Source organism: Brachyhypopomus gauderio, chromosome 1 (genome assembly GCF_052324685.1).
Source record: "Brachyhypopomus gauderio isolate BG-103 chromosome 1, BGAUD_0.2, whole genome shotgun sequence".
Taxonomy (NCBI): Eukaryota; Metazoa; Chordata; class Actinopteri; order Gymnotiformes; family Hypopomidae; genus Brachyhypopomus; species Brachyhypopomus gauderio.
The window spans coordinates 51,191,041-51,215,199 of NC_135211.1; the positions used below are offsets into that span (position 1 = coordinate 51,191,041).

Sequence of the window (24,159 nt, forward strand, 5' to 3'; positions counted from 1 at the left end):
TGGTGACGCCTCTAAGCGGCTCGCAGACAGGTTTAACCCGTTAGTCTGCGGCCTGGTCGCGACCCTGGACAGTCAGCAGCTCCTAGTGCTACTCTGCCGACTAGCTAACAGGCTATGGGCTATGCTGCAAGATAACAGGGCAGCGCCATCCCGGGTGGGGTGGACACCGTCCCTGCCTAAAAGACCAGGCTTGCCCTCGAACTCTTCCCAATTATTAATAAAGCCCACTTGATTTTCTGAACACCACTTGGACATCCAGCGATTTAGCGACGTGAGCCTGCTGTACTGCTCATCACCGCGCCGCATTGGGATGGGGCCAGAGCAGATTACGGCATCGGACATCGTCTGGGCTAATTTAACCACCTCTTTAACATTAGCCTTAGTCACCTCTGACTGCCGCAGACGTATATCGTTGGCCCCTACATGAATCACTATCCTAGAAAACCTCCTATGAGCTAACAATCTAAGGTTGCCACTAATGTCCGGCGCTCTGGCTCCCGGTAAACAGCTGACTGTAACCGCTGGTGCCCCTACAGCTACAGCTACTTTCACGTGTCGGACTATAGAGTCTCCTATGACCAGAGTCTCCTCAGCGGGTGTAACACTGAGCACTCAGAAGTCTAGTGACTGCACTGTAAGTCTATATGGAAAGCAATAGTTCCATTCTACCACGTGCTGTTTTTTCTGCATCAGCACAACCCGACAGTCTGTTGAGAGACAGACAGAGAGAAAGAGAGAATGTTTGTGTGTGCGTGTGTGTGTGTGTGTGCGCGCGTCTGTGTGTGCGCGCGTGTGTGTGTGTGTGTGTGTGAGCATGTGTGCGTGCACTTATATTTACAGATGGAGACAAGGACAATGGTTCTCAATAATAATAATAATAATAATAATCTTTATTTGTATAGCACCTTTTATACATACATGTAACTCAAAGTGCTTTACAGTATAAATAAAAGAAACATTAAAAGGAGATAAGACAAAAAGACAAAAAGAAAATGTTAAAAGAAATTAAAGATAAAAATATTAAAATAACATAAAAAGTTAAGTAAATAAGATAATAAAAAGAAAAGTAAATAAGATAAAACTATTAAGCTAGAGTTTCTTAACTAAAAGCGGGTCTAAACAGGAATGTTTTGAGACTGCTCTTAAAACTATGCAGGGATGAAATGCCTCTGAGCTCTTCAGGAAGAGAATTACAGAGCTTTGGGCCATAGTGGCTAAAAGCACCCTCGCCAATCTTTAATCGGCTTTTAGGAATCACCAGTAGATTACTGTTTGAAGACCTGAGAGACCTGACTGGAACATATCTAACCTAATCTAATAATTTCACTCAGGTAAAGAGGGGCAAGACCATGAAGACATTTAAAAACCATGACAAGAACCTTAAAATCTATTCTAAAGCTGACAGGTAACCAGTGCAGTGAGTGGAGTGCAGGTGTAATATGATCTCTCTTTCTCCTGCGGGTCAGAACCCTTGCAGCCGCGTTCTGAACTCGCTGTAGGTGCGAAATAGAGCTCTTTGGAAGAGCAGATAGAACAAAGACAAATGTACATAACATACATCAGAATGTAACATATTGCTGCGACCTTAAAAGAATATATTGCATTGTACTGATTTACATACACTAACACTAAAGCTCTAAAAAAAAAAAAAGGTTTATTTATATACACAAAAGAGCGCAGACAGCAAACGTATAACACGGAGACAGAGGGTAACATGTAGACTCTGACAACGACGCGCACAGGACACTGCACGAACGCACATTAAATAGACAGACCACATAAACCCCACGTGGTGACGAGACGAGCCACAGGTGAGACGGATGATCACAAGACACAACTGCACCCACAGAGATCCACAGATGCAGACGAGTAGATGCAGTAGATGAGGTCGGGGACCTCAACGTGACATAAATAAACTAGTTTGCATGTTCAATACATTTTATTTGCCATCACGAACAATAAATGCAATATGTAACTTGCAACAGAAAACTAAACAAAATAGACAATGGGAAAGCTACTGAAATGCACATCACAGGGTGCTCAATCCTACAAAGTAATTTATTCACCTTACTATGTTGTTAGTGTATTGGCGATACTAGCAAATATGAACATTCAGATTTTTTGTTTTAGCAGCCTGTTCTGCCTTTTGTGTAAAAACACGATGTAGTGTTTATTATGTGTCAGTCACTTCCTTGTGTAGACTCAGCGGTCTTTTGGGGTTATTTTGACTACTGTTGCATGCTTTAAGTAGGTGAAAACAGCATGGCACTAGTAGAAGGTAGTAAAAGCAATTAAATGGCCGGCTCTTGGCGCTTCTAGGTATAACTATGTTAATGAGGTGTGGCAGTTCACTCATCCTCTTTTTTGAGTATTTTTGTCGTTCTTTTAAAATAAGTTCCATAGACTGTTAACAGCCGCATCAATGCCTTTACTAAGTTTGGTCCTCTGAGCTGTTACTGAATCAGATCCTTCTTTAAACCCCTCACTGTATCCCTTCTTGTGTCCCACTCCATGTCCTTTATTGTACCCCTCCTCAAGTCCCTCTGTGTGTCCCTCATTATGTCCAATACTGTATCCCTTCTTGTGTCCCTCTTCCTGTCCTTGACTGTACCCCTCCTTAAATCCCTCCCTTTGTCCCTTCTTGTATCCCACTTCCTGTCCTTTACTGTGTCCCTCTTTACGTCCCTCTGTTTTTGCCTGTTTGACTTTCTTGTCCAGTTGAGCACAGAATGCTTTCTCAGCTTGTTGTCTTGCTGCCTTTTCTGTCTCCATACATAGTCTGTTCTTATTGTACCCCTCCTTAAGTCCTTCCGTGTGTCCTTCCTCATGCCCTTTACTGTATCCCTCCTGGTGTCCCACTTCCTGTCCTTGACTGTACCCCTCCTTAAATCCCTCCTTATGTCCCTTCTTGTGTCCCACTTCCTGTCCTTTACTGTGTCCCTCCTTATGTCCCTCTATTTTTGCCTGTTTGACTTTCTTGTCCAGTTGAGCACAGAATGCTTTCTCAGCTTGTTGTCTTGCTGCCTTTTCTGTCTCCATACGTAGTCTGTTCTTTTCCTGTTCATGTATTTCTTTCATATCCTCCATCTTCCTCACTTCTTCCTCTTTATCAGATCTTATTCTTTTTTCTTCCTCTTTCTGAAAGGTCTCTTGCTGAGTTCTTAATTGTTCCTCTAATTCTTTTTTATACTTTTCTTTTATTTGTTCTGCTTCAGTTTCTTTCTGGTGTTCCATGTCTCTTTGCAGTTGTTTTATCTGTTCATTAGCCAGATCCTCTATTCTTTTCTTCTCTTCCTCTTCTTTCTGTTTCCTCGCTTTCTCCTCCTGGGATCTTGTCTTTATGTCCAGTTGTTTCTCTTTTTCATACTGCTGTTCTCTCTTCCGCTGTTCTGATGTCCACTGTTTCTCCTTAGACTTCAGTGTTTGTCTCCATATATTTTCCTCCTCTTCCCTCTTCTTCTTCTCCTCCCTCATCTTCCTCTCCCACTCTCGTTTTTGAACCCGCAGGAGCTCCTGCAGTTCCCTCTCTTGTTCTTTTTCCATTGTTGTCTTCAATTTCTTCATTTCAGCTTCATGTTTTGATTTCATCTCTTCTATCTCTCTCTCTGTCTCTGCTTCTCTCTCCTTCAGTATTCTCTCCTGTTCTTCTTTTAGAGCTTTCTCTGTCTGATGGAACATCTCATTTGTGTAACACTTCCCTCCATTAATTCCTATAATTAAGTTGATCTTCCTCAGGAGATCAGTAACCTGTTGATGGTCTTTGGGATTTGTGTTATTGAATACATGGTAAATATTACAACATTTATTTATGAGGTCCTTAACGGCTTGTCCAGAATCTTCAATGTACTGTTCAATGGTTTTATTTTTCAGATCATCTCCTCTGGTGAATAGCACCATGGTGTATTTTCTGGATTCATATCCAAACAATTCTTGAATCATCTTCACTGCTTCCTTTTCCTCTTGTGTAAAACGGGATCCCACTGAGAGCACCAACAGGAAGACGTGAGGGCCAGGTGCTGCCATGGTAACACATTTAGCAATTTCCTTCTTTATTTCCTCATCAGGAGTACCTGTGTCAAACAGTCCTGGAGTGTCGATCACAGTGACCTGTTTTCCCTGTATATCTGTGGTCTCTTTCTGACACACAGTACTAACTGATCTGCCACATACATCTTCTCTGAATAGGTTTGCCTTTCCCAGGATGGTGTTTCCTGTAGCACTCTTTCCAACTCCAGTCTTCCCCAGCAGAACGATCCGGAGGTCACCTGGTTCCTCTCTTGAATCTGCAGATACATAAAAGATTTGCAACAATCCTAAATAGGTATGAGCAAGCATGCTGCATAATACGGCTTAAAGATTTGGTTAAATTTTCAGGAATTTCACTGCAGGTTTCATCAACAATAATAAATATCATTCTCATACTCAAGATTTTGGACTTGCCCTACACTTGATTATCAGTATATTTGTAAACACAATCAAACATGATTGAAGTAGAACCACACGACTGTGCCCAGGGACACAGGAACATATTTAGCCATCTGAAAATAAAATGAGGACATCACCAATTCATTTCTTTAACTTCCAGTTTAGCAAAAACTCTTGTTTATAGTTGAGAGAGGAACAGCCACATCCTTAAAATGCTGTGGTTTAAATGTGATGTCCCAGTACTCCCCTGAGTCCCCTGCATGTATTTGGATGTGTTCGTCTGTCTACGTCTACACTCGTGTGTGTTATTGGTTACTGTTATTTGTGTCACCTGCGCCTTGTCTTAACATTGTGTGTTGCATATGTCTTGTTAATATCTGTGTATTTAAGTGTCCATGTTAGTCTACGTCTTTGTCAGTTCTTGTCCGCTAGTTGTCTCACTAGGTTGTGTTCTACTGTAGTGGTATTAATTTTAAAATAAAGATGCCCAGTCTCATCCCTGTGTTCTGCCTCCCTTGCAACATAGTACATAATCTTCTTGAGTCACAATCTCACCTTCACATAATGTCATAATACCATTTATTTGTATTTATGAATTCGACAGTAGATCTAATCAGGAGCAGAAACCATTGCAAACTTTCTTATTCATTTATAACTCATTTGACCTGCTAACTTACATAAAAGACCATTAGAATTTGTTTATGAACAGTGGCTACCAGTTACTTAAAAATTTATTTACATTACCAAGTAAATAGATAAAACTGTTTACCTTGTGTTTGTTTTGTATTTTTGGTTTGAAGATCACAGATTTTCTGTTTCAGAGCTTTATTTTCATTCTGGTACTTCAGCTGTGCCTCTATCTGTGCATCTACATACATGTCTTTTGTGAACTGTCTTCCTTCATTTTCTCTGAGAAGTGTTTTGACCCACTGAATCACCTCTGGAGCGTTTGTTTGGGAGCTGCAGAAGTGGTATGATCTTCCATAAGACTCTAATATCTTAACGTCTGCTTCCAACATGTGTCTTTTTGTCTGAGACTGTGTGATGAGGACTATTGTATGTTTATTGACTCTTGAACTGAAGATTCTCTGAATCTTATCCATTTCTCCTTTGTCTTCATCAGTGAGGCGGCCCTCAGGAACGATGATGAGGAACGCGTGGACTCCAGGATGACAGAGAGAGACGCAGTGGAGAGTCTCACGCATCACTTCCTCCTCTGAAAGCTTAGAGTTGTAGAGAGCTGGCATATCCACCAGGGTGAGCAGGTGTCCACACACTTCTCCCTCCCTTCTCACACACACTGATCTGGGCTCTGGACTCTGCTCTCTCTGGCCCAGTATGAGATCTGATATGGAGGTCTTCACTGCTCCGTCACTCCCACACAGAACAAAGATCAGCCTCTCAGACACTGAAAGAGAAAAAACATTAATCAAACAATAATCTGACTTCCTTCTTCCTTTCACTCTATTTATTAACTCAAGCATAGGGTACATGATGCTTTTGGTAAATTATTACATATTTATATCCCATTTTCATATGTGCAGGAACATACAAAAATCCTTCTCACTGTCCTGGAGGATCACAGTCCTCCATCTTTTTATATTTTCCTGCCCTGCAAATTCTGCTTTAAGATGTGAAAGGCCTTTACATTTATCATGTTTAATGAATGAATACAGAGAACATGCAGAAATGACACAGCATGCAGTGTGTTTAACAGTACAGAGTGGATGCAGTGTAACTCACCACTGGAAGATGAGGTTAAACGTCTGCTTCTCCTCAGCAGTGAGGATGCTGGATCTGTGTTAAAGGAATTTATATGCGTTTGAATCAGCTTCAAGACCTCGGACTCTTTCCAAACAGCAGAACCCATGTCTTACTGCTGGTGTCAGTGTCTACGCTGCTCCTCACACATTTAACCACCAGAGGTTTCTCACACCTGAATACCAATTGTCTAATGGACATCACCTGTTTATCACTCAGAAGTTGTATTGTAATTGTTGTAATATTTTAAGGCAATAATTAACATCCATGTATTCCTTCTTCCTTTCTTTTTAGTGCATATTTTATTGAATTTATATATTCAGAATGAATTTGTCATGTACGTTCAGTGACTGCAGTTTATGAAAGATGCTATATAAATAAACTTGCCTTGACATGCCTAAGCTTCAATGCAGTAATGTAACATCTTAAAGCAGAATTGGTAGGGTAGGAAGATATTAAAAAGTGCAGGACTGTGATCCTCTAGGACAATGAGGAGGATTTCTGTTTGTTCCTGCACATATCCAAAATGGATCTACAGCATAAATGTAATAATTTACAGAGAGCATCATCATGTACCCTATGCTTGAGATTAAACTTAATTAAAATTAATACAGATAACATGCAGAATTGACACAGCATGCAGTGTGTTTAACAGTACAGATAGAGTGGACGCAGTTTAACTTACCACTGGGAGGTGAGGTTAAATGTCTTCTTCTTTTCTGCAGTGAGGGAGCTGGATCTGTGTGAAAGGAATTAAATATGCATTTGTGTCTGCTTCGCTGTATCTGCCTAAAGACTCCAGGCACTTTCCCATCAACACTAGACACTAGGTCCTGCCTCACGCTTCGCTGTTACAGAACAACAGACCAACCCAGGATGCAAACACCGCCTCGCCCGTCTGCCATGCCTACCACCGATACAGCATTTTTTTTATTTTACATTTTTCATTTTAAATGAATTACTACAGAGAACATGCAGAAATGACACAGCATGCAGTGTGTTTAACAGTACATGTAGAGTGGATGCAGTTTAACTTACCACTGGAAGGTGAGGTTAAACGTCTGCTTCTCCTCAGCAGTGAGGATGCTGGATCTGTGTTAAAGGAATTAATATGCGTTTGAATCAGCTTCAAGACCTCGGACTCTTTCCAAACACCAGAACCCGTGTCTTACTGCTGGTGTCAGGCACAACTCCCTAATAGCATGAGGAAGAATTCCTGAGAGGAATAAGAACCAGGAGGATCCATCCTCATCTTCCTCCTCTTTTTGACATTGTAACAGTAAAGGAGGTCTGTGGTCTACTCATATACTGCTATCTAGTTAAAGTCTGCTCTACTCTGGCACCAATCAGCTGTATGATCAAGGCAGGATCAGGTGGGTCGGTCTCTATTACAAGGGAAGTCAAAATGTCAAAATGTTCTATAGATATCATGATAATATTGTTTTTGTGAATTATTTTGGCCACAATAATCAGTTGTGATAATCTGTAGTGATAATCTGATGTTGTGACAGCTCTAGGACTATCAGAGTTGATGTGAACAGTGCTGAGTTAGTGCCCTCCCAGGTGTTTCTTATAAAGAGTAGTGTGAGAAATAAGGGATAGTGCAGACACAGGTAGAAATAAAGATTTTATATATAAAAGGGTAAATCCAAAATCGTAACTGAACACCTTTCAAGGATCATCTCGAAATATAAAGTTATAACAGGGTAATCCAAAACACATATTCACTACAGAATATCATGGCCAGAATCAACATTAGCAATAGGGATGTGAGACGCAGCCATTGACTGAGAAATGGCTGTGATATAACTTTAAACATTAAATTAAACTTGCTCTACTGTGCCTTGCTGCTGTAACACTGTGAAATTCCCCAGTTTGGGACTAAGGATTGTTTTATCATCCTGACTTATGTGAAAAGTTGCAGTTAATAGCTAAGATTACATGTTAAGGAAAATGTAGAAGTGCAAATGTAATCTCCTTTCAAATTTGTCTTTCAAAATTATTTACAACTTAATTTACAGATATATGAAAAAAACATAATTAGAAGTGTAGGCCTACTTCATTACTGAAGTAACTGCATTACTGTCCACCACTGAAAATATCCTACAGCTAATTACTAAACATCTCCATTGTAGAAGCTATAGCTAACACTGAATGCAGCCACAGAGATAAACATTAGATTATCATACATGCTTCCATCAGATGAATTCTCTACTGTCCATCCAATATACTGCTGGAATCTTAAACATGTTTGTTCTGCACAATGAAGAAAGGACCCTTATGTTGTCTCACAGCTTTTCAAGGAAAATACATTAGTGGTAGTTATACAATTTGCAGCAGAAAATATGTTAACCTCATAAAAATAACTGAGGAAGAGAGACGTCAGTGAATATAAAATATTAAGAGGATGAACTAATAATGACACAGTAAACTCACCATTATCGGACTCCATTTCAGGAACGTTCATGAGTAACGTACAGATGAAGCTTGTTGTCAGAACTCCCTGATCTTCCTTATCTGAATTATAGTCCAAAGAGCTCAACTGCTACAGTTATGATTCCACCTTTAGACCTTTAACCCTAGTCCAAATAGTACACACATTTTTACACACTGTCAGCTACAATATAATTATACGACTGCTTTTTGTTGGTTTGTGCTTATTTTGTTTATATTCATTAAAATTAATTATATTCATACATTTTTTAGGTGTCCTTAGGCTAGGGTCAGACTGACCCAACATTCAGCCGTAGGATGGTGTCAGACTGAGTTTAATTAATGTGCTACTGCCAGTACAGGAAGTGACCAAGCAGCAGTGGAGTCTTCTATAAATAAGATTACTGTTGTCAACATATGAAAACAACAGAGATCTGGCACTCAACCTGTTGTTTGTGTTGGTCTTTAACTCTTAAATTGAGGCATCTATCTAGAAATAAACCCGATGGTGACATTTTGTACATACAGTTCATGGAAATATGACTATAGCACTTCTTCTGGGTGCAAGGTCTACTTATCAAAGTCAGGGCAGGACCTCCAGTAATCATTCTGCTTGATCAGTGTTTGTCACAGTGCACGAGCAGGCAGAATGACGAGTTTCTGTTCACTTTGGCAAGATTTATTTAAACAAAACACAAACCACACTGATGTGACTTTAGGAGGCTTAAACACCAACAACGAACACAGGGAACAAGCACACTTAAATACACTGATAACATCACACACGTGTAACACACGACCCTAATGAGAAGAGACGAGTGAAATGGATAAAAGACACACACACATGAGCCCAGTGGATGAGTCTGTCAGCTACTGTGACAGCTGAATGCATAATAAGTTATTTTAATTGTTATGTAATATCCATTTTTTAATTCTCAGCTATTGGCAAAGACTTTACATCTACAAGATGGACCAACAAAGTAGGCAAGAGAACTAGATAAAATCACAGTAATATTTAATGATAAGAAATAAAGCAGGTATGGTATGCAGATTTAGAGAACTAGAGAACTTTAGAATATAATATATATCTGGGGTAATAATGCAGTGCAGGTGGAAGTGATACCAGGGGACAGATACAGGTCATTACAGTCCATAGTAGCAGACAATACAATGGAGATGAGGACCTCTGGTGGCTGGAGTGATGAATTGCTGAAGCTCTCAGACACTGTGGGGTTCCTGACCTTTTAGGAACAGGGTGAAATGAGACAATCAAAGCATTCAGAGAAACAGATGAACTACTGATGAGTTTGAAATTGTGGAATGAAAAGTTTGGAAGAAGTTCATGACAGGAAGATTCAAAAGGCTAAAATGACAAACAAAGGTTAAAATCCAATGAGCAAACACAGCAGTGTTCAGAGTGAATATGAGATCTAAAACTCACAGCCAAAAACAGTCCAGGGTCAAACATGAAAATACATATCAGTATGAAAGCAGATTCAAAATCGTACTCATTTACCATTGAGTTAGTCACATAACATAAATAGCACTCAGACATTACCAAGTCAAGCCAGGGCTACTACCAATAGTAAATGTTTAATTGTGTAATTAAAACCAGTAATATATGATATGCATTTAAAACAAAAAACTTCCTAAATAAATCTGATGCTTGTGAAATTTGATTTCGCATTAAGTTCATCTTTGCACTACGGTGTATTCTCTGTTCAACTGCATGCACTGAACTGTAGAGGTGTACCATGACAGCTATACTGAAGTACCATTACACCTCTGCTGCATATGTGTACCTCTGAAGACATAAATATCTTAAATTAAGACTTTAACTGTTTTGAAACAGACTTTTAATTCATTGTTTTATGCACTTTTATAAAGTTGTTCTCCTGAGTAAGACATTGAGATTAATTAAAAACGTATCTAGGTTGGCCCACATCATGTCATTTTTATGGAAAATGTGTAACTAAATTATTCAATATATAAACAATAATAAAATAACCAAATTATACTATATGTACAGATAATTATTGCAGACAGGGATGGTTATACTTCAACTCCAGTATGTATTACATCTCTACTGAGAAGAAGAGCAGGAGTGAGAGCAGACAGGACTGCAGAGACAGAGGAGCAGACCTGGTGATCATAAACAGCAGAGAGGAACAGGTGTGTGTGTGTGTGTGTGAAAGAGAGAGAGAGAGAGAAAGAGGTTGTTCTTTAGTTGTCTTTTGATACTTCATAACTACATTGACAGGACTTGACAAAACTTCAGGCCTGCAGTAAAGTCTGGATCAGTCTGACCAGAGACAGAGACACTCAATGGGTGTGGAAATGGGTTGATGGCACAGCACTGACCACTGGGTAAGGGACTGATCACTGATCTGAACACTTCTCAAGATCTGATTACTGACACTTGCCCTTCATTACTCTAAGAAACACATTTATCTGATTCTTTTTTCAGCTTCTGGATGACTGGGGAACCTAATAATCCAAATGAACACTGTGCCATAGCTGACTATGGGTCTGGTATGGTGTTTAACTGGGCTGACTATCCTTGTAATGACCAGTTTGTTTCTATCTGTGAGAAAGGGCTTTTAAACTGAAACCTGAACTGTAGTTTCAGTGAACAGTGACTCTAGCGATGATCAGCTCTAGATGAGAAACAGGGACAGTCTAAGTGATTTCTGATTTGTGTTCTTATTGCTTATTATGAATGTCTCAAATATTTCGTATTTCTTAATGAATTGCATGAATTATGTAATATAGGTCAGTGTAGGCTAAACATAATGTTTAATTCCCCCCTTCAGAGTACAATTGGTATTGTGACATCCCAGAATGAGCCAGACACATGCAGATGGTAAAAGACATTATTGGCTCCTTAGGGTCCATCCTTTATTATGTGAGAAAATGTTTAACTCAGTCAAGAGTGAATAGCAGGAACTGTTGAAAAAATTCAAAGTAGCAGATCAATTATGTTGCCTAAACATGAACTATTTCCTGTGTATTTCATAGTAATAGAACAGTTAGTCCATTAGTTTTGACTCTTGATATTGTAGGGAAAAAGGATGTCTCTCCGAATTTGATGCAAAATGGAAAACGTTTATTACAATAAAAGCAGTAGCAAAGTACATGAAGGTGCAATTGATTCAGTGGAGCTAGACTGAACACTCAACTATAAAAGAGCACACCGTATATACGTTTGAAAGTACCACCTTCCACCTAAGCTCCTCCAGGGAAGGATGTGATGTCAATTGCATTTGACCCTTGTTACTGCGGTTATTGTGTAAGTTGCACTCAGTTTCAACTATAGTGATTCTCATGTATGGAATATATTTTCTTTATCAGTAATAAAAACAAAAAACACATTTTCATGGGTAGTATACTTCAATAAAGTATCATCTCACACATCCATCTCTGAGGCATATTACAGCTGCGGTCATTCCATGTATTTACTCCAATAATGATTGGCCTTTTCTTATAGCCAGTCACAGCACAGTCCTCGTTGCCTCCATATTGATTGGGTTCCCCTTCCCACCAGAACCTGAAAGCACACAGAAGATTACATTATAGTCACTCTCTCAGTCTCTCTCTCTTCCAGAGCAATAGACTGAGACAGTGACTAACTGGATCAAAACCAAAGTTTAATCTCTTACCCAGTTGTCATTCTCCTTAGATACATTTAGGCAGAATTAAATCTTTCACCCTCTCTGTTCAGATAGTAGCCACAGGGCTAATCCTTCACCATTAGGATTCCCTTGGGTAGGATTCTCCCCTTTTAAGGCATTTCTCTCCATTTTTATTTGCGTAGACACAATAACCTCTTGGATACCACTGGTTTAACGGTGTTTGGAATTTTTGGTAAACGTTAATCAATGAGTAAATAAATTGATCAGTAATTGTTATTCGTTTAATCGGTCATTGTAGCAATATTTTGGTTATTGTCTTAATCAAAAGTTTTAGGTCAATGCACATGCTAGGAATTCTACCTTCAGATTATGAGACTGATGTAATGTTACTTAACCGCAACACACTTTGCTACTGTGCCGGGCGAGTGCCGGTGCAAAAAAAGCAATCACGGCAGTCTCAGGAACATGAAGAATTTAATGAAGTAAACATCCCAAAAATCCGTGACATAATCCAAATTAAGGAAGCGGTAGATTAAACATGTCCAGAACTACGACAGTTTGTTGGGAGGGTGCAAATCAGATTAAAACAAAGATTCTCCACTCAGAGAATCAGTGACAGAGTGAGTTATTTTTGAATGTCTCTCCCCAACCCCCACACACGCATATGCATATTCATACATCTCTCTCATTCTCACTCCGTACACACTCACACACACATACACACACATAGAGGAGGTGTTGTCTTACACACGATACACTGTGCACCATCAACACACATCTTATGCAACACCATACCTACACTGTAAAAAAAAAAAAATCGTAAAAAAACGGTAAACGACTTATTTAAATTAAGTGGAAAAACAATAAATTTACAGAAAAATTCATTAAACATTCTGCAGAGAAATACCGTTATTTTACAGATTTTTCCTGGATTATTATGATTTAGCACTTTTAATAAAGTGACATCACTAATATTTTTGCAGAGAAATAGTTATTTTACAACTTTTCCCTGAATTATTACAATTAAGCACTTTCAATAAAGTGACAGCACTAATAGTTTTGCAGAGAAATACCTTTATTTTACAACTTTTCCCTGAATTAGTACAATTAAGCACTTTCAATAAAGTGACAGCACAAAAAGTTCTGCAGGGAAGTACCGTAATTTTACTGATTTTTCCTGTCCATATTCATCATGACTTCCAGGACAAACTCAAATGTGGAATGCAAACTGCAAAGTTATTTTATACAAATGAAAAAGTATATTATACCAGTGTTGAGCACCTCAATGTCCTCTATCATCACTTTTAATCATTTAAATCCCCAGGACTGTACTCAGTGTCTTTCTCTATCACCAATATCAGTAGCCTGAACACAACTACAAACACATAACACTGATGTGACATGAAAGATACACTCCTTCTCATTTACATGTAGGGCATTTAGCAGACGCTCTTATCCAGAGCGCCTTACAAAGTGCTTTGCCATCTGTTCACAGAATTAATTCTAAATAGTACATAGATAGGTCAGAATTCAAGATACCCTCGAACCAGAATACTACTAAACTACAGAAATCAATGCAAATACCTAGAAGTACACAAAAACATAAGCTGAATATTGCTAAACTACAGAAATTAAAATGGATACCTACAAGAAATGCAAACTCACATAGGTACTATATCATACAACGGAAACAACTATGACAAGTGCTAGAGATTTAGTCTGTTCTACAGATGAGTCTTCAGTCATTTGAAGACTGCTAAGGACTCTGCAGTCTGGACAGTCAATGGAAGCTCATTCCACTATCTCGGCGCCAGGACAGGTCTTGAGGTTCAAAGTACTCAAGGTTTGGATGGGGCTTTGACCATGGCCATCATGTAGGGAGGGGTTGGTCCATTTTTGGCTTTGCAAGCAAGCATCGAGGTTTTAGATCTGATGTATGCAGCTACTGGAAGGCAGTAAAGAGAATGCAGCACTGGAGTGACATGTGAACTTGGGGAGACTGAAGACCAGTCGTGCTGCTGCATTCTGGATCAGTTGTAGAGGTCTGATGACCCATAGAGAAAGATCCATAAGTAAGCAGTTGCAGTAGTCCAGCTTTGAGATGATGAGAGACTGTACAAGCACCTGGGTAGCTTCCTGTGTTGCGCTCCTGCTCTGGGTTGTGTTGCGCTCCTGCTCTGGGCTGTGTTGCGCTCCTGCTCTGGGCTGTGTTGCGCTCTAGCTTTGTACAGTAAACAAAATGTAGGCCAAACTTGGTGCATATTATTTTTTTGCTTTACATATTTAACATATGAGAAAGCATATTTATTCCCTAAGGGTTAAAATGCAATGGACAAAATCTTCACAATGATCCCAATAATGGTGTTTTAATTTTTTACACAAACCATACCTGGTCTCCTTCCCCCTTTCTTTCTTCAGTGCAGATCTGCATTAGCTTAACTGAGAAGTGGTCCAGCAGCAACATGAATTTTATTTGCATAGGATTTTCTCCATTAATCTGGAAAGGTTTCGACAAAAAAATGCTGCAGTTTTAAGTCTATTCATATTCATTACATATTGTAACGGTGTCGAGTCAGAAGGACCAGAATGAGTCATGACACCAATGTTAGTGAACTGTTATTTTATAAGCAACACGCTAAGAGCATAAACAAGTGCCAAATACACTGATTCTAAGGGGAAAAGGGAGGGGGAACACTAACGCGCATACAACACACATCCAGGGAAACAGGGAACTCACCGCGGGGCCTGCTGGGAGGCCTGAAGACTCCACCCCTCGACGCTGCCCATTGGCGGACGGTACAATATTCAGCCGCAGAACATGATGGAGGCGAATTGTTTAAACCCCATTAATGTCTGTTGCTCAAAATCCAGATCCAGAGTGCTAAAAATGTAGAAATGACGTCAACTACAAAATGCGACATGAGTGGCCTATGGAGAAAGTTGAACTGTTAAGCACATTGATTTGTACATCATTTAATGTGAATATTAATCATTAGCGATAGAATAGTCGGCGACGTTCCTAGCAAATTAGACTTCACATTACCTCAGAAAAATGCTCAACTATTTCAAGGTTCACCTCACATTAAAACCAATTCAAAATGAGACCGAGACCGAATTTGAGTAACTAGCTATGTCGCTAGATTTAGTTATGTTCAATGAACCTTATAACAAAGACTTGATTACCGCATAGAGCATTATTTAACCCATTATGTATTTAACAGTGACCAAATTAAAGTATTTTAAAGCATCGGAAAATATTAGATATTAATATTTTATTGTTTTCATCTTTATCAAATGAAACATTCAAGTGAAATGTTTTTTAGACTGGGCTAACTAGCTAGTTAACTAGGTTGGCTTACATAAATTAAGGACGTTTTCTTACCTGATGTCACCAATAATGCTTCTTAAATTTTCTTCCTCTGTGCCCTGTTTCCATCTTATTTTGTAGAATCATCCAACGATAATCCGCTCAAAATAATAATTTGGCAGGCAGATGTAAAATAATCCAGGTAGCCAGCTAACCACCACAGCTCGTAGGCTGACCGACCGTAACGTCCACCGTCAGCACACTCACTGAAATTTTCAAACATGACCTGAGAGGCGCGAACAGTTGTCATTGGCCAGTTTCCTGAATGACAGTCAGATTAACCAATTATGGTTAAAAGCAACACGTTGAGCTCAAATCACGTTTATGCCTAGCCTAGAGATAACATTTATATTTAAGTGGTTGTTCAAGTTGTGTTTTTATTCCAGTGTGTAACTATAGGCACACACATTTTAAGTTTAAAAGCCTGTTCCATTACAATATACGTCTACCAGTATATCAGTTCATCTGTCTCTCAGTGTGTTACAGGTTATTTCCTTGGTTATGTTCAAGTAGAGACCCAGTGTTTAAAAATGTTTCTTTTATAATTCCAGCACCCAAACAAACTGCCATTTTCTATTGCCATTGACTGCACAAGAACTAAAATGAGAACAGACATTAATAGAGATGGAACAATCAACAGAAATCTCCTACAGCCATTACTAAAAAAAAAAGAGCATTTTCAATTGCAGAAATTATTTTCTTTTTCGTCAAATCAATTACCATCACGTTCTGTGGCAAATTAATATGTCCGAACCTATATATTTTGTTCTGTGTACATTTTTCTCCTGAACATCAATGGATCCTCTGAATTACGAGGACGCCTAACAATCAAAATACGAGTATTGATACATGTAAGCTAATACTATGAAAACCACATTCATTTCTGACATTGAAAATCATGTTTAAACCAGCAGTGCCAAAATACATAAGATTTTGATTAAAATGACAGAGAAAAAAACTTTTTAGTTCTTACAGATATAAACCTTTATATAATCAACCGAATGTTTAATTACAGATAATTGCTGTAATTATACATGAATCTGTATATAATTTAAGAAAGCAGAAAAATACCGTATAAATAATACTGTATTATTTCCGTAAAAAAACGAGAAAAGCATGTAACTTGTAATTATTTTCATAATACTTAAAATAAAAGACATTTTGTCAAATTACAAATAATGTCTGTAATTTTACAAAGTTTTGCATACAATTGGAAAAAATGTTAAAATACATTCAATATTTACAGTTATTTTCCATAAAATTTGGATTTTTTTTTACAGTGTACATTTACATTTATGGCATTTAGCAGACGCTCTTATTCAGAGCGACTTACAAAAGTGCTACGTAGTTGCTTGGAATCTCCATACCTAGGAATACATACATACCTAAGGATATGTTGTTTGCCTACACAGACACAAACATTAAATACACTGTATTGACATTCACACACTCACACTCACCTCCTTTCATGCCATATACACACCTTCATTCACACACAATCACTCTCATGTACCACAAACACACACATACAGACACATACCTAAGGAGTTGTTCAAGTACACAGAAACAAACACACACACACACACACACACACACACACACACACACACTATACATTCACTGTACACACTTTCATACACGCACTCACACTCACCTTCTTTCGTGTCATATACACACCTTAATTCATACACAATCACTCTCTCACACACCACACAGATACAGGTACGGAGGTGTTCTTTTACAAAAAGACACACAAACACAATATGCACACACTGAATACTTCATTCATGCTGTATACACTCCATGACTCACACAATCTCTCTCTCCCACACACATACAGTACATACACCGCACACAATACAATACACACCTTCATACACAATACACACCATATACAACATATAGACGATAGACACTACACAACTTCATACATATTTTCCAAACAAACTTTCATAAACATTACATACATTCCCATACACCATACACAGTGTGTAACAACGTAAACACACGCCCAAAAGGGAGGGACCGGGGTCCTCAACGTGACACACAGCTTAATACACACCAGACTCTACACACACTACTCAAATCTTGGTCCCAGGCAGGGCATTGACATTATACTTCCTCACTTAGGGGTATTAGCCATACCCTTAGTCAGAACAGGGCACGCCTTTTCAAGCCCTCTCGTATTTCCTTCAGGAAATGCAAATCTAATTCTTTTTAAAATGTCTGTGTTGACATGTTTAATCTACAAAAAAACATTTTATTTATGTATTTGTTATTTCATTTGAGAACTTGGCTTGCAAGCTAGTTGCAAGTTTTTGCTAGCTATAGTCACCAGCTATTTGCAAATATATGTCATCTGCAGATAGGTCTCAGCACAATGAATTATAAAACAAGTTCTGTAAAACATCAAAATGAATAGTTAATTATTTATCATGACCTGGTGGACATCACATGGTGTTTACTGGTATTCACAAACCATATGGTGCACTTACAAACTCTCTTATCTGGTAAGACCGCATCAGTAGTTATTATTGAAATAGCCATTATGAAAGTTGGCACCATTAAACCTTTAGACTCATTATTAGGGATATATGTGCATATACTGTAGAGGCGCTTTGTTTCTTTGGCAGATCTCTTGTACCACCTTTGCCTCTGGGTAGCAACAAGTATTTGGAAAAATGCGAGTGAGATAGAATCATCTTTAAAGGTTTACTTATAAAACACCAAAGACATTACACTGGACTCAACATGACTCGTGGCTCGGTCAAAAAACTGTTGCTTCCAAACATCGCTAACTGCCGTCTGTCCATTACAAGCAGGAAACAAAAGGGTTACTGACAGAAGCTGAAAGTCCAGAAAGTTCTTCAAACTTATACATTACTAATTTCTGCTTTTTAGAAAATACAACAATTATGAATTCTTATTAAATTATCTTCACCATATTTTAACCCCTTTAACTAAATTATTCCTAACAATGCATTAACCCATGGGTTAAAGCAAGAAATTTTCATTTGACTGAAAATTTTTCCTGGCAAAAGACAATGCCAGCAATTACTGAAAATGTGGTGTAGCCTCTTTTGTCTAATTCTACACAATAAACACATTTATAAAGTATATCTAAACAGCCTGTGTAATGAGAGAAGAGAGAATCTATGAAGCGACAAAATGCAACACCTGAGCTATAAATGTACATAAATGTTTTTATAATGGAGTTATCTGGGGGTCCTCTTCCAGAACATTGTTTAAAGATCAAGTCAAATTTAGTGAATCCTGGTGAGTTTTAAAATGGTATGAAGCTCTCTTGTTTTTATCAGATTCACTATCGCAAAAACATAAGAAGTAAGATTACCTGGTTTATCTTACAAAAAAATTTAATGTCCAAAAATGGCAAATTAAATCGCACCACTGGATGGAGCTTTTAAATACAAACAGAACAACACCATCCATGTTAAACTGGCTTAGAAATAAAAAAGTTGACATTTCAAATGGAAGAAAGCACCTTTTTTCTTCGACTATTAAAGCTAAATGAAGAAAAGTCTGTGATCGGTGGAGAGATTCTTCAGTATAAATAACCATAACTTCTATATTTCACTACAAATTCAAATAAAATTTGAAATGTAGTCACTTTATAGTATGGACATGACAGTATAATATTCAAAATGAATGAACAAATGAATATTGCACGATGAAAATGATGCAAATGAATGATTAATCTTTAAATTAATTAATAAATAAGTCAGGTAATCATTATGGTGAAATAAAAAAAACTACATTTCTATTAATATTCTGAGAAAACGCTGTAACCTAAAGATTCTGTTAACACAATTAAGACACAATATGATAAAAACAGGCGTGTAGGCATGATTAATTCATTATTTATTTATTACTGTTATTAAAATTATCTGATACAAGACAACTCAAAGAAATTATGTCAATAAAGTTTAAAAGTATTGCAACTATTATGATTATAGTTCGTTTAAATATATAAAATATTTAATAAATATTTCATGTTGGTTTATTAGGACATAAATTATGTGATTTTGTATTACGCCTTACGGTCTGACCACCTGTACCGGCTCAAAAAAAAAACACTTATATTTCTGATAAAAATGTAACTTTATCAGAATAAGGATAAAATACTGAATTTATCTTACATCTACCTCTGAAGCTTTTCGGATGTCTGAAATACAGGCGGTCCCCGGGTTATTACGACGTCGTGCGTCGTACACGGAACTTGGTGTTTGGTGTGCGCGGCGGAAGAATACACGGTTATGCGGCTTGGGACCGAGGAGGACGGCGTCAGGATAGGATAACTGCGTGCAGTACATTATTCGCGTACAGTATGTACCTTTGTTCCGACAAAGCCTGGTTAAAGCAAGCACCCACACTACGCAAAGTAAAGCCTGTATACTTGACGAGTCGCCCTCGCGGCGTAATCGCGGTGGCTCCACCCGTGCGCGAGAGCCTCGCGCCCTGGCGATTCGTGAGGTCGTGCACCTCTCGAATTTTGTAACTTCACTTCGCCCGCGCCGCGCTTCAGCGCAATAAACAAAGTCATGTTTGCAGGGTTCATACACCTTTACAAGGTGGAATTAAAACACTTGTACGTCACTTTCAAGGTCCATTTCAATATTTCCCAGCACGTTAAAATTAAAGTTAAATATTTATACATATACTCGAAACGATTTGAAATAATTCGCGTTTTATTCACATTATTTAGGGGTTGTTTATTTTCAAAACGCCCGATCTTAACGTCTACTCTCATGTTTCGTCCTGGAATTACAAGAGGCTCGTATTTGTTAACGTAATACAAGAGAATTGTTCAGTCAGATAGCTATTTGTTGTGAAACGAAGTAGATACAATTTCAAGCATGTTCATTTAGCCTAAATTCCAGCACCTTTTTTCCTGAAACACAAAGCAACATTAAAATTGGTTAGGTGAATGTTCCCTCCCCTGTTTTTGAGGGCTGTTTCTTTATACTACCACATATCGTTTCGGACAACACTGCAAAGAATGCGACGCGCCAAGTAGCCTCTGCCGTTTGCGCAGGTGTGCGGAGTCGTGCGCTACGGTCACTCGCGAAAGTATTATCACCCAGGCAGGAGGGACGTAACTTTTCTACGTAATGTCCGAAAATCAGAAGGCGGGATGACCCGCAAGTCAATCAAATGACACCGCCGTCATCCATCCAGCGCTGCCGATCCAGTGAGAGGATCATATTTCGGACACAAAACAGATAGCACGCCTGTGTGGTTTATTATGATTTGACGGATTTTTTCCCCAAAAAATTCAAATGACGGAAATCCGTCGTAGTGACGGAGAACTTTAACCCATGCATTAACCCTTAACTGGCTCTTAGTTACAAGTCATTTTGTTTCAGATTTATGTATAATTTCCCATTCAAGCATATTGGAGCCCAGTCTGCAGAGATGGCTGGTGTCTAAGGACGTGAGTTGTCTCTACAGACTTGGTTCAGGTCAGTGGTCTCTTACCCAGTGGACAGTGGTGTTCCATCCAACCATTTCCAGGTTCCCTCTATGTTCATGTCAGTCAACCCAATCCAAGCCTCAGAATCAGGGAAAGTTTTGCTGATGAACTCCTGAGATTGAGGAAATAAAGCATGAATTTAAAATGTTTCTCTGAAAGCCCTCTGTACTGCAAGTCTATCTATCTAGCTATCTGAGTAGGCCTAAGGATTTCCATACAAATTCAATCTGCTTACTTTTCTGATAGTGTTTTGTTTCTTTATTATTCCGTCTCTCTCACCTGTTCCTCTCTGCTGTTGATGATCACCAGGTCTGCTCCTCTCTCTCTACAGTCCTGTCTGCTCTCACTCCAGGTCTTCATTTGAGTAGAGATGTAATAAAAACTGGAGTTGAAGTATCCGTGTCTGCAGTAATTATCTGTATATATAGTATAATTTGGTTATTATAATATTGGTTATATATTGTTTAATTTAGTTACACATTTTTCATAAAAAATGACATTTGAGATAACCTAGATACTTTTTTAATGAATCGCAAGGTCATAAACAGGAGAACAACTTTATAAAAGTGCATCAAGTAATTAATTAAAAGTCTTTCAAAACAGCTAAAGTTTTAATTTAAGATTTTCATGTCTTCAGAAGTACAAATGCAGCAGAGGTGTAATGATACTTCAGTATAGCTGTCAGGGTACACACACTACAGTTCAGTGCACGCAGTTGAACAGAGAATACACCATAGTGCAAAGATGAACTTAATGTGGAATCAAATTTCACAAGCGTCAGATTTATTTAAGAAGTTCTTTGTTTTACATGCTTAACATATTACTGGTTTTAATTACACAATTAAACATTTACTATAGGTAGCCCTGGCTTGGCTTGGTAATGTCTGATTGCTATTTACATTATGTGACTAATTCAATGGTCAATGAGTACGTTTTTGTACAACTTCCAACATTTGTTTTATATACCAGTAGCTGGATGAAGCTAAATCTTTTAGCATAGCCATTAAAAATAATAATGTTCCATATATTTTTTTTCACCACAATCGGAATTTGTCCTCCACATTTACCCATCTGTGCAATTAGAACACACACACACACACACACACACACACAAGTGATTACTAGAGGGGCTGTGGTGCACACATGCCCAGAGCGGTTGGGGTTAGGTGCCTTGCTCAAGGGCACCTCAGTCATGGCCTCAACACTACTTGGATAGTTGTGTTGTCATTATATTTTAAACCGGATTTTTTCCTGCTTCCAAGATCCTCCTCTCTGTCACGTTGAGGACCCCGGCCCCTCCCTTTTGGGCGGGTGTTTGTGTGGTCTACGTCACTCGTCTACGTCTGTGTATCCCCGTGGTGGTGGTTATGTCTTGTGATAACTCGTCACACCTGTGGCTTGTCTCGTCGTCACACGGGACTTATGTGGTTTGCCTATTTAATGTGCGCTTGCGCAGTGTCCTGTGCTCGTCGTTGTTTAAGTCTGCACGTTGTGTTAAAGGTCTGTGTGTTTATCGTGCGCTATTGCGCAATTTATATGCAAAATGCAAAAGAGGGATTCCGTGTCTCATCCTTCGCCCTGCCCGCGCGTCACAGAACGACGAGCCGACAAGAGACACCAAGACATGCCAGGCTACAAGACCCGGCCAAAGAAGGGCAAGAAGCCCAGCAAGCGGCATCACCGCGCCTCTTCCTCCCCCCCGCGCCGCAAGGGCACGCCGACGCTGGAACAGCTGAAGTCAGACCCGGTTTGCGCGTACATGCTGTGCGCCGCTCGAGAGACCTCCGCCCCCGAGAAGGCGGCTTCTTACCGCGAGGAGGCGGTCCGGGCGTGGCGTGAGATGCATCCCTCTTCATCCTGGGAACTCTCGCCCCTGCGGGTTGGCATCCACGAGCTGGAGGAGGAGCCTCCCTATCGTCAGGTGAGAGGAGAGGAGGAGGACACCTCCCCGCGCCACCAAGCCACACCGATGGTCGAGGAGCTGGAGAAGGACCCGGTGTGTGCTTACCAGCTGGCGAGAGCTCGGGAGTGCGAGAGTCGCCACCCCAGGCTGGCGGAGAGCCTCCGCGAGGGCGCGGTACGCATTTGGAGAGAGCGACACCCTTCTCCTTCTTGCGCCCTCTCGCCTCTGAGGGTGGGCTCCTGCGTCATCGGTGTCACCGAGTCCACCCCAGAGAGCGAGTTTGGGGCGGAGGACTCTGAGGAGGGGGAGGAAGAGGAGGAGGACTACCCTCCATCGGTTTGCGACGCGTCCAACGTGGACTACGGCGAGGAGGAGGACGAGGAAGATGACTACGCTCCGTCAGTGAGCTCCGCCCCCACCATAGACCATGGTGAGGAAGAGGAGGAAGACGAGGAAGAGAACTACCCTCCGTCGGTGTGTTCTGCTCCCACGGTTTACTACGGTGAGGGTGAAGAAGACCATCCTCCGCCTGTGTACTCTGATATCTCTGAATGCACGGACAGCGAGCTCATTACTGAGGACGAGGGTAGTCTGTCTTTCTCTGAGCATTCTGCCGGGACCGTTAAGTGGAGGAGGTGGGTGCTTCTCCGTACCGCTCCGAGGGGAGCGTGATGGACTGCTCCCGGGGTGGAAGTCCGGCCGTGCCCATGAGCTGGAGCCTGGGCAGCGAGGAAGAAGAGGAGATGGAGACTGACGGGGGACTCCCAAGCGCTGCACCAGGCCCGTTCGCCAGTCGCGCTGCACCAGGCCCGTTCGCCAGTCACGCTGCACCGGGCACGTCCGCCAGTCGCGCTGCACTGGGCACGTCCGCCAGTCGCGCTGCACCCAGCGGAGGGTTCGCAGCGAAGGCTGGAGGGGGACCGCCCACCGCAGCACCTGCAGCTCCCGCTCTCTCTCCCCTCATCGCTCTCCTCCTGGCACGTATCCTGGCACCTGTTACATGTTTGTCCATCCCAGTGTTTGTAAGTCTGCCCGTATGTCTACCAAACCCACTTTTCCCGTTTGTGCCTATTTGTGTAAGCGTACCTGTTTGTGTGTTTGTACCCGTGCCGTTGTGTGTGTCTAACGTCTTTTCCCCGGTCTTCCC

At 40.0% G+C, this 24,159-nt stretch overlaps 2 protein-coding genes and 1 long non-coding RNA gene across 3 annotated transcripts in view; 1 reads left to right on the top strand and 2 right to left on the bottom strand.

Moving 5' to 3' along the window:
• Positions 1-2,385: 2,385 nt before the first annotated feature.
• On the bottom strand, positions 2,386-5,752 carry LOC143510191 (uncharacterized). Its single transcript, XM_076999326.1, has 2 exons — positions 5,195-5,752; positions 2,386-4,283 (listed from the first exon to the last, which is right to left on the bottom strand). The coding sequence occupies exons 1-2, from the start codon at positions 5,670-5,672 to the stop codon at positions 2,386-2,388; spliced, it is 2,376 nt and encodes a 791-aa protein (XP_076855441.1). The 5' UTR covers positions 5,673-5,752.
• A 4,902-nt stretch (positions 5,753-10,654) lies between these two features.
• LOC143525027 (uncharacterized) lies at positions 10,655-11,269 on the top strand. The gene is made up of 3 exons (XR_013133550.1): positions 10,655-10,791; positions 10,880-10,986; positions 11,087-11,269. It is a non-coding gene; the product is annotated as an uncharacterized LOC143525027 (long non-coding RNA).
• A 436-nt stretch (positions 11,270-11,705) lies between these two features.
• LOC143524975 (C-type lectin domain family 4 member E-like) overlaps positions 11,706-24,159 on the bottom strand; it is a 28,479-nt gene continuing 16,025 nt past the window's right edge. The window contains exons 2-4 of the mRNA XM_077018394.1: positions 21,389-21,525; positions 21,115-21,221; positions 11,706-12,166 (exon numbers count right to left, since the gene is read on the bottom strand). Of these exons, the coding sequence (XP_076874509.1) occupies positions 12,010-12,166; positions 21,115-21,221; positions 21,389-21,525 (401 nt within the window). The 3' untranslated portion in view covers positions 11,706-12,009. The remainder of the gene's footprint in view (positions 12,167-21,114; positions 21,222-21,388; positions 21,526-24,159) is intronic.